This window comes from Ostrea edulis, chromosome 7 (genome assembly GCF_947568905.1).
Source record: "Ostrea edulis chromosome 7, xbOstEdul1.1, whole genome shotgun sequence".
Classification (NCBI taxonomy): domain Eukaryota; kingdom Metazoa; phylum Mollusca; class Bivalvia; order Ostreida; family Ostreidae; genus Ostrea; species Ostrea edulis.
Window position 1 is genome coordinate 1,231,827 of NC_079170.1, and position 12,001 is coordinate 1,243,827.

Here is a 12,001-nt window from a genome sequence, read left to right on the forward strand (position 1 = left end):
TACAAAGTTTCATGAAATTCTGTTGAGCGGCGATGCCGGTGTCAGAGGAACGAGTTCGAAATTCTAAGTTCAATAGGGGCATGGCATAACTGCCAGAAAAATTATTGAATCAGAATTTGCTGGGAATATTCACATCTACACAGTGTGTCCTTATTTACTACAAAGTTTCACAAAATTCTGTTGAGCGGTCTCAAAGGAGTTGCGCTAACAAAAAAAGGGATGACGGACGGTTCATAAACATTACACCCTTCGCAACTTGTTTGCGTGGGGTATAATTAAAATTTGACTTGTAAATCTGCTGCTCTACTATATGCCCTGGCCATATTAAGAAAGGGACGAAAAAAATCTTCATTAATTGCTTTGAAACTGAGCTAAACACCAAGATAGGAAATAGTGAGGTTAAGGTCATAGGGAGGTCAAGATCACAACATAATACCACAGTGAATAGCTACCACTAATATGTATCAGTGTAAAAGTTTTCATAAAAATATTGTTAATAGCTGCTTTGACCTAACCACTAAAATAGGAACTAGTGATATCAAGGTCACAAGGAAGGTGAAGGTCACAAAATAATACCACAGTTGAATTTTTACCACTAATATGCATCAGTGTAAGAGTTTTCATAAAAATAATGTCAATACTTGAATAGTTGCTTTAATATGTATACAATGTGACCGTTGAGACGAGCGAAGACCCATGATATCTTACAACACGACTTTAGGCATTTCATTTAACGCGGGAAATATAACGCGGTTGATGTAAACAGTGCATTGTGACGTCATCATTAGCTGTGATATTTATTTTCTTTCAAACCAATCAATTATCCACAACAAAACGTACGAAGGTATGGGAAAGCTTGTTTGGAATTTAAAATCATGTGTGGTACTTTCCAAACTATTTATTTGTTTTATCTACGGGGGTTGTCAATGAAGTATAACGCAGTGACGGCGACATTTTTCCGGAGGCATTATGGGTAATCCCCATCATTTTTCACCTGATGAAGAGGAAACCACATGACTCAATTGCGTAATCATTGGAGCAAGCTCGTCGCATCGCTATAATTGAGCTAAACATCAAATATGAAAAAGTAAAGTCAAGGTCACAGGAAAGGTGAAGGTCAAAATTATTGATGCAGTTGAATAGATGATACTAATATGTATTCGAATGTAAGGTTTGATGAAAACATCTTGTATAGTTTCTTTGAAACTGAGCTAAACACAGTGCTAAATGCAAAGTGTGACGGAAGGACATGACAAACACTACATGACCCGGACATATTCATGGCAGGCCATAAAAAATGTCTAAGATAGGAATGATAGGATGATGCCATCATACAACTTGTTTTGTGAGATAACATACCAATAAGATCTGCTATCAGTAACATTTGTTATTTGTTGTGTTTTAGAAAGTGAACATACATTACATAATTTGTCATCCAGATAATTTACAGAGATGGGACAGGGAGTGAAGTCTGGAGTGGAGTGTCCACAATTGACATTTCGAAATCTCCGAATCATTCTCCACACATCCTGACAGATGAAATAAGTTTTAACCATTTATCTCAATACTTTGAAGTCTCTAACGTGGCTATAAACAATAGTATTCATTGTAAATATTTGATTTTCTTCACATTTCCACTAAAATACTCAGCAACAAACAAGTTGTCACTTTTGTCCACACATAAACCGAATGGATTCTTCAGATCACAGTTATCTATATAGCGGAGGAACTGTCCATTCTGGTCCAGGATGTGGATACAGTGGTTACCACGGTCTGCTGTCAGGATCTGACTCTGGCTGTCTGTTGTGATTCCCCGGGGTTTGAATGCTTCAGTTTTAGCATTAGATAAGTCACCAGTGTATCTAAATCGGAGTTTTCCGGCCTGGTTGACCACCACTACTGCACCAGATTCAGAGTCTGCCACACAGATATCCAGGTTTCTGTTCTCACTTATGTATTTAATTGTATTATTTCCTGAATATAGAGGCTTCCCCTCATCATCATACTGGATTGTTTGTTTCTCTGTGGAACCTGAGTAACGGACAACTTTGGATTGTGTTTTATCATCACTGTACATGGTAACCAGGAGATCACCAGAGGAGGTGACACAGAGATTGCCAGGTCTCCAGCCCTGTAGTCTGATCACCTCCTCTGTCTGTCCACTCTTCACTTTATTCACAGTATTTGTTGTACTATCAGAGTACACTAGATCCCCATCACTTGTCACCGCTATATCACGTGGCCATCCCCCTGATTTTGTTTTGATTGTATTGATAACTGTACCTTGAACATTAAAGCATTTCATATCACCGACTTCTGCACTTGTCCAGAATTCTTCTTCACTCAGACAGGTAACACTGCGGAGACCTTCATACCCAGTATTTATTGTAGTGACAAGCTCTGGTTCATCCATGAGTTCTTTGGGTGAGGTTTTTGCTTTCTTCAGTGTGTAGCCATTTTTATCTGTGGTAAATGATAATGGTATCAAAGATCCCAGTGACTTGTAAAGCTGTTCACTGTCTATCGTGTTTGGACTAAATGTAGGCAGTGAGACTCGGACTTTGGGAGGAAGTTTTCTGAATTCTTTGTTTTGGGATCTGTATTCCATGGTCACAGACACTTCATTGGATTCCTCCATTTTCCCCAGAGTAATCAGTGATTGCTCAATAAGGGACTGTATCTGCTTAATTTCATCCAAATGTTTCTTCAGAATTTCCAGGTGTTTGATTTTCATCTCTTCTATTTCATTTTTCATTTTGTTGATGACATTGTCAATTTCTTTGTGCCATTTCTCTCCATGTTTTGTGAATACTGTCTTGAATTTTGCATATTCCCCATCCAAGTTGGTTATTTGAGTTTCTAAATCAGTGGCCATTTCTTCATATGTTGGAAAAATAATGTTTTCTATCTCCTCTGAATCTTTCATAATGTCTGCTTTTTTGTTGTTGTAGATTTCAGAAAGAATGGAAAATGTATGGCCCTTGTGTTTATCTGTAGATATAGTAGTACACAAGGAACAGACAGACATGTCACATTCCTTACAAAGTAATTCACAAACTTTGTTTTGATGTGTACTACACTTTGGATAGATCAAGGTAGATTTTCGGTTTTGGAATGGTACCACTATGTGTTTTTGATAGTCATCAGCAACGTGTTTTCCTATACAGGCGATGCATAGGTTGACGTGGCAGAAATCACAGTACATCTGTTTTTAATTCTGATGTTAAGATGTTGATGGTTTCCAATTTCAACTTTGTTATGATTTAAAAATATAATCAGAATAATAACTTAGGTCTAAAGTAAATTGAAAAATAACATTACTGAAATGAAATAAAAGCAATCTATAATTGCCTTTAAAGAGATTTGCCTGAGATTTCGAGTAATGCCATTTTATTTTTTTTGGAAGTGTGTTTTTTATTTCTACTGTAACATCAATTTGAAGGAAAATTAGGAAATTAAAAAGAAAATCTGGGGTTTCAACACTTGTTACTGAGCTACAGTGTTTTAAACATGACCTTTTTACACTGAAATAAAAAGTATAGCGCACTTAGTATGCAATTTCACCTACATAAATACTTCTTTCTTGAATATAATTTTTTGCAAATATTCTACTATACAATGTCAGTTTATAATTGTGGTTACCCAAATTACGCAATAAACAGATCTATATGTTGATAGTATCTTTATTTGATAAGCGTATACATCACCGTGATTATATAGAATATGTAGTAGATGGAACGTGATGGGCTTAAAAAAATTGCAAACTGTTGCAAATGTCTGCGAACCAGAGATAAAACACTGAAATTGTTTTACTTGAGTATGACTGTATATAAGTCCAATTGAGGAAAGGTTTAAGGTGGCCCTCTTGTTGAAAATAGCTAAAATATGAAAAAATCGTTCTCAAAAATTATCTCGAGATTTAGTAGCCTGCCAAACGTGAAACTTTTAAACTTACATGCCTGGGTGGCCTAGTGATTTAGGTCCTCGGTAATCTTACACTTAAGGTAGATAAATACTATTAGAAATTTCTGTCAATCAAAATTTTTTTCATTTAAACAACTAATAAACTAACTAAAAAACCCATATTAGACATATCTTTGCGGGTTTATTTTTATACTATGTGCTACAGAGCACATATACCCCCAAATGTAAAAGCCAAATTTTAACACAAGAATGCATGATCTCATGTTTTATTAAAAATATGCACCAAAGCACATCATATTAAGCTATACTATATCAAAACCAATAGCTATTCATTTACTGAGAGAATTTTTAAAGATATTCAATTGAAAACATACACAATTGCTGTTTAATCTGCTCACATCCTTCAGAAAAAAATCACAGAATATCGCAATTTTGAAAAACTCAAAATCTAAATTGTTTACATGCCAGTTTTTCTTTAAAAATATTTAGAATTATATCTAAGGTTAACAAAAAAAACCATATTTTACAATAGTTGACCAGAGATAGTTTGCAAAATAGTTTCTTGAATACGGAAACCCCCATTTTTAAATTTAAGTTTTACAATTATTCTTTGCACACTTTGAAAATAGTAAATTGTAACAGTAAATATAGTCTTAAAATCAAGATTAACAGAATATGACAATATATACACACACACATACACACACACATATATATATATACATATATACACACACATACATATGTAAAACATACTGACAATTTTGTCCTACCAGACAATTAGACCCCTTCCTTTTTCTCAAAATATTTTGGTGTGTGTGTTATTCTTTTTTTTTTTTTGGCTATCAATAATATCATACATAAAAATACCTACATGCTATCTCCTACTTATAGAAAAAATAAATATAGTGTAACATATATGTAGATTCTGGCAACTACAGCTCATGTACAAATAATTTTGTTTCTTGAAAGTACTTGTGAAGAAGAGTTCAAATATTCAACAACTTTGCTGATGATTTTCTGAGGATTTATAATTCTGGGTTTCTTTGAACTAAACACAAACTCACTAAAAGCTGTTTGAATTCCACTGTGAGGGTCACGCCTATGTATGATTTTTAACTTGTTCAAGCTTAGATTGCAAGCTATATATTGAGCCTTTTAGAGATCAATGTAGATATCATATTGCTTTGCACCATTGGAGCTAGTGAGGACTTGTCAATATAATAATTCATGGTAAATATATCTGAAGATTCACATTTGAAGGCCAAATTTGACTCGTACAGTTCTCGTAGACTACGAACATCAGACAAAGAAGTTATAACTGGAACTTTCTAGTCGGTGTTTAAAATTTAAAACCGAATACGTAAAAGCTTTCCTTAAAGCATACATTCTGAGTTCAAGTCCAATGTTTTCCCAACCTTTTTTTTTTTTGCTTTACATTTTTTGGGTTGTTTTCTTGTGTGTGTGGTGTGTGTGCGTGTGTTTTATATAAATGTTATACATGCAAGGTGAAGATAACGAACAGTGATCAATCTCATATGAAGGAACATATATCGAGCGACAAGTATCCTCGGGGACAGACACATATTAGTCATTTTCATCATAACTTCCAATATTTGCAATTACGACTTAAAGAAAAGGAATTTATTCTGAGATCTCTGTGGTTCCATTTGTTTACACTAATCTGCTCCTGTATGCGCAGGATTTTCAAATAGCAATGTGGCTGACGAAAAGCTAAACAAATACTACAAGAAAAGGGCCACAAATGCATAGCATGTAATAAGTAAAAATAGGTCAAGGGAAGAGAATAACTGTTATGCAGTTTGACTTCGCAAAAGTAAATATAAACAAGCATTTTGAGAGTAATACATAGTTCCCTACCGGAGGCAAAAATTAATGGACCTCAACAGTATTCGAAGTTCATTGCGAGACTAAAGTTATGGTAAAAGGGAAGATTGGAAAACCAGGATAGGAGTGGTTGGAAATCAACTACTACTCAGGTACAAAGACTAGACCAAGAAAACTAATTCAAAATCAATCTGTAACTTGTTATGGCAAAGCAATCATCATGGTGTAATGAATATCAAATGAATATCTGCAATCATTACAAAAAAGTCTGGAAAACTGATAATTCATGCTATTTTTCTAAATCCAAGGGCCATAACTTGGTGAGAAATCGAGGGACCGAAACAAAATTCGAACTTGATCTGTAACTTGTTATGGCAAAGCAATGTACCAAATATCAAATGAATATCTGCAAGCACAACCAAAAAAAAAGTCCGGACAACTGATAATCCATGCTATTTTTCTAAGTCCAAGGGCCATAACTAAGTGAAAAATCAATGGACCGGGACCAAATTCAAACTTAATCTTTAACTTGTTATGGCAAAGCAATGTACCAAATATCAAATGAATACCTGCAAGCACAACCAAAAAAAAGTCCGGACAACAGATATTCCATGCTATTTTTCTAAGTCCAAGGGCCACAACTAAGTGAAAAATCAATGGACCGGGACCAAATTCAAACTTGATCTCTAACTTGTTATGACAAAGCAATGTACCAAATATCAAATGAATATCTGCAAGCACAACATAAAACTCCGGAAAACTAATAATTCATGTTATTTTTCTAAGTCCAAGGGCCATAACTATGTGAAAAATCAACGGACCGAGAAAAAGATGGAACTTAATCTGTAACTTGGTATGGCAGAGCAAAATATCAAATATCAAACAAGAGATGTTTGTAAAACACATATGCCCCCCATGGTGCATAATTGAAAAGCGTTATACACACACATCATTTAATTGATAGTAGTATCATCAATTCAAAATATTGAGCAGACATTATCTTCCTATGTCAAGAGTGAATTGACAATGTGACCTAAAAATCAAAAGGATCGGGTGAATTCGGGTCATCTACTCCTTATGCTGTACCAGTGTAACAAGTTTGGTGTCAATCAAGCAAATAATTCTTAAAATATAGGAGACAATATATTACTATGTCCAGTTCAACTATTGACTTTTGACCTCAAAATTAATATGGGTCATCTGGATCTCCTGAAGATGTACCAGTGTACCAAATTTGATGTCTGTCAAGCAAAGGGTTCTCAAGATATTGAACAGACAGTATATTCCAATGCCCAGTTTGACCCATGACCTTTAAACATGTGACCTCAAAATCAATAGGGGTCATTTTCTCCTGAAGATGTACCAGTGTACCAAGTTTGATGTCTATCAAGCAGAGGGTTCTCAAGATATTGTGCACACAGTATATTCCTTTGCCCAGTTTGACCCTTGATCTTTGACTATGTGACCTCAAAATCAATAGGAGTACTCTTCTCCTGAAGATGTACCAGTGTACAAAGTTTGATGTCTGTCAAGCAAAGGGTTCTCAAGATATTGAATGGACAGTATATTCCTATGTCTAGTTTGACCCTTGACCTTTGACCATGTGACCTCAAAATCAATAGGGGTGATCTTCTCCTGAAGACGTACCAGTGTACCAAATTTGATGTCTGTCAAGAAAAGGGTTCTCAAGATACTGAGCAGAGTATATTCCAAAGTCCAGTTTGATCTTTGACCTTTAAACATGTGACCTCAAAATCAATAGGGGTCATTTTCTCCTGAAGATGTACCAGTGTACCAAGTTTGATGTCTGTCAAAAAAAGGGTTCTCAAGATATTGTGCGGACAGTATATTCCTGTGTCCAGTGTGACCCTTGACCATGTGACCTCAAAATCAATATGGGTCATTTTCTCCTGAAGGCGAATCAGGGTACCAAGTTTGATGTCTGTCAAGCAAAGGGTTCTCAAGATACTGAGCAGACAGTATATTCCCATGTCTAGTTTGACCCTGACCTTTGACCATGTGACCTCAAAATCAATAGGGGTCATCTTCTTTTGAAGATGTACTGGTGTACCAAGTTTGATGTCTGTCAAGCAAAGGGTTCTCTAGACATTGAATGGTCAGTATATTCCTTTGCCCAGTTTGACCCTTGACTTTTGACAATGACCTCAAAATCAATAGGGGTCATCTACTCCTTAGGATGTACCAGTGTGCAAAGGTTGATGTCTTTCAAGCAAAGGGTTCTCAAGATATTGAGCGGACATTATATCCCCATGTCCAGAGTAGATTGACCCTTGACCTTTGACCTTTTGAAATGAAAAACAGTAGGGGTCCTCTTCTACTCATTACCAACCCACAGATGAAATATCATTATCATCAAGTGAATGGTTTTCAAGATATTGAGCGGACAACATGTGATCTACCGACCGACCAACCGACAGGTGTAAACCAATATGCCCCTCTTCTTTGAAGGAGGCATAATAAATATCTGCAAGAACAGAGAAAAAAGTGCGGAAAACTGGACAGACGAACAGACGCACGGAGCGCGAACCTAAAGCCCCCTTCAACTTCGTCGGTAGGGGACTGAAAACTCATGTAGCAACTGTGATATGATAGTTAGGCAAAGCTAAACACTCGAATTATCAACCGAAGGGAAATAAACTGATGAAATCTATTAAAGGTGCTGCAGAAAAAGACAGTGAGCTAAGTAATGGGTAAAAGGGTTGTTGTGTGATATGAATGCACCTTTGAAAATATTGTACCGTTCATCATTCCACATAGGAACATGGTTTATTAATCAAAGAACGACTCATATAAAAGTCAGTAATGCTAAACTACAGCAGTTAAATGATGGACTTGTATTTAAACATAACATGCCAGTCTATTATTAGAAACCGGTGTTTTCCTTTTAGTTTTCTGAGTCGCCAAAAGCGCTATACCTCTTTATTCAATTAAAATTGATTTGTCTGTTGTTGTCAACACAACATATGATAAGCAACACAAATCAATCATTAATTAAAATAGATACATAATCATGTCTTCTAACACTATAAATAGAAAAAGTTTAATACTGGTAATGGAAATAAATAATGACCTTTTTGCACCTGATATTCGAAAACATTCATGACATCAAATTTGAGAGTTTAAAAGGGCATATTAGGAGTAATGTCAATTTATAAAATTTCACGCTTTTCAAGGTCTTCTCATAGCATTTAAAATGGAACTAAAAAAAGTGGGAGTTTGAGACAACATTTTTAAATTATTGGCGAAATTATTGGATTTTTATACAAAATTTCAAGTAAATTAATTTGAACTTTTTTAATAATCGGGGAAATACGTCTTTAAGAGTAGAGAAATAGAAGATATATTGGATGAAAGACAAACTGTAATGTCATGCAGATTTAGAACGTTTTGATTAATCAATCCTTTCGCCACAAAATATAGTCCCTGCAAAACCTTCAAAATTAAAATTCACACATTTTTTTCAATTGGATAGGTTCAGTAATAATTTGGCATCTATGTGATACGCATGTTCACATAAAATGCTGTTATCGAAGGCTGCAAACCATTTGAGTCGTCTTCCATTGCTCTCCAATTACTTCCCTTGCGCATATGTAAATTAAGTGCCTCGGATTAAATCAACCTTTTCCATTTATAACTGCTACACACAGGTTGGTGTTCTCCTATTTCACAAGAATTTGTATTTAATATCTGAATTTTCAAAACCCAAACCCACCCACCCTAAATTGTTCTGTTGTCTTTGCTTTTTCTTCTGAAACCAGGATACTGCTTGTGCTTCTTTTATCTTTCAGGTTACACTCTCCCAAATAAATGTCAGTGCGGCTGATACAGAAACAATTACTTTGGTGTGACGGATGAGCACATTGCCCAACAAGCGGCTTATTATGTACATGTGAAAAATATGACATTTGATTTGAAAATTCGGCCTTGATTTCTGCTCCTCTCAGGCTTAAGGCCATGTTTGTTTGATGTGTTTGAATCTCGACCTTGACTTCTGCATATCCCAGGGTCAAGGTCATCCCTAATTGATGTTGAATTTGATATGATGCTTTTGGGGCTTGCTATTTGTGGGAGGCAGCCCACAATTTGAACTTGATTTGTTTGCTTTTGATACTTTAATCAGCGGTGCAATATATAAACACGTATTGCTTGTGTCTGTTTGCCCTCTCTGAGAATTCAGGGCTTGAAGCTTACTTTTGAAGTCTCCAGGCCAGCCGGACTGATGGGGTATAATTTCAACCAGTCCGCAGAAAAATTTACCAGTCCAACAGTTTTCCAGAAATAATTAAACATATATATTTTGTTAATGTTATTAGAATGAATTGAACTCAGACAATATTGTTTCACTTAAATAGGGGATTTCTATTTACCAATCCGATTCGTCTGTTATATCTACAGATCGAAGCATGCCAAATGTGTGTATAAAATTTCATAAGTATATTTTCCAAAATCATGCTTTAGAAAATTAACCAGTCCCATCGGACTGACTGAAACAAATGTTAGTCAGTCCGCCAGACTTTTAACCAGTCACAGACTGACGGGCATATGTTAATTTCGAGCCCTGTGAGATAAATGTGTAATATGTTTGCACCAATGGGGAAACATCAAGTATAGATGCATCTTCAAATAAAAAATAATGTAAACATTAGAAAAAATTATCTGGCTGAATTATTCTCCTATGTAGTCTTCGTCTCTGTGAAAGTCCAAACATATTTGAAAATAAACCAAACAGCAAAAAATAAACAAGAGTCCTATGGGCCACATTGCTCGCCTTGGTCCATATCTAAAGATTTTCCCTACATATTCGCATGTAAAATTTTGATTTCTATAGTGACCCAAACCTACCCCCGGGGGCCATGCTTTTTACAAACTTGAATCTGTACTATGTCAGGAAGCTTTCATGCAGTCTTCGATGTTAACCGGTGGCCCGATGCCAGTGGGATCGGGCTTCTAAGAATATTTAACCCAGGAGTCCAGCGGGCCTGTAAATGTTTTCTTATATATGTTCTGTATATATTACAAATAAAGCGCGAGATTGACTCAAACTTTGTCATGACTAGCAGTCACATTTGGCATCGTAAAACCATCAACCATGCTGCCTTTTCTGAAGTATAGGGAGGGGGCTCGTCTGGGAAATTCCAAACCTCCCAAGTGTATTTCACAATCACAACCATCAGATCCAAATAAAAAAACGGTCGTACGAAAAGAAAAGACAACGAAAATTCATGCACCATTAGACCGAGGGTAGGCCTTGGCTAAGATTTGATTCTGGAGAAAACAAAATGTTTTGTGTATACAAAACAAAGTAGAACATGAGTTGCTGATGTATCTGCGAGATTAATATGTTGAAAAATAAAATCAGATGTATTATTTTAATGTCAGTTGTTCTCTAACTATGGTCATCTTGATATGTATTTTCCTACAGTAAAACAATTCAACATGCATGTATCTATAGTGTAGAATCAGCATGCAGCACCTGGCAAATGACAAGTGGTCAAATTAGAAAAAACATTTGGGCATGTAAAATATTGTTCGGGCTTGCAAAATTATTATACTGGAAAGTCCGAAGGGCCTGTGCTTCACAAAGTTTTTCGTGAAGACTGTTTCATGTAAATAGAAACATTTTTGGCCCAGTGGTTCTTGGGAAGATTTACAAAAGTTTTTCCTATATATATGCATGTCAAACTTTGATTCCCTATTGTGGCCCAACCCTACCCCCGGGGGCCATGATTTTTACAAACCTGATCTGCAATATGTCAGGAAGCTTTCATGTAAATGAAACCTTCTCTAGCCCAATGGTTCTTGAGAAGATTTTTAAAGATTTTCCCTTGTATGTAAAACATTTATCCCCTATAGTGCCCCCCTACCCCCCAGGACCATGGTTTTAACAAACTCCAATCTGCACTACATCAGGAAGCTGTCATGTAACAAGAGGTACTGTGAGCAATGCTCACTAAGAATGCCCCCCGCTTACCCCAATCTCCCAAAGGGTGTTGGTAATAAGTATAAACTACCTCTTTTCTGAGTGTAAAAAACAAATGGCATGACAAACCGAACCATATTGCTACTTCGATGTCCAGTGCGCATGACCTTTGACCTTTTGACCCCAAAATCGATAGGGAACATCTTCATCCCATGGGTAGTCCATATGTATGATATGGTGACTGTAGGTGGAAAGGATAACGCTTTAGAGCCCGGAAACCATATTGCT

General features: G+C 36.0%; 1 protein-coding gene across 2 annotated transcripts in view; it reads right to left on the bottom strand.

Annotated features, from left to right (window-relative positions):
- LOC125655130 (tripartite motif-containing protein 55-like) overlaps positions 1-12,001 on the bottom strand; it is a 32,931-nt gene that overhangs the window by 16,698 nt on the left and 4,232 nt on the right. The window contains exon 2 of one of the 2 annotated variants that reach the window (XM_056142974.1): positions 1,419-3,217. The exons of the other annotated variant lie outside the window; for it this stretch is intronic. Coding sequence (XP_055998949.1) covers positions 1,419-1,435 — 17 coding nt within the window. The 5' untranslated portion in view covers positions 1,436-3,217. The remainder of the gene's footprint in view (positions 1-1,418; positions 3,218-12,001) is intronic. 2 annotated transcript variants of the gene reach the window in all.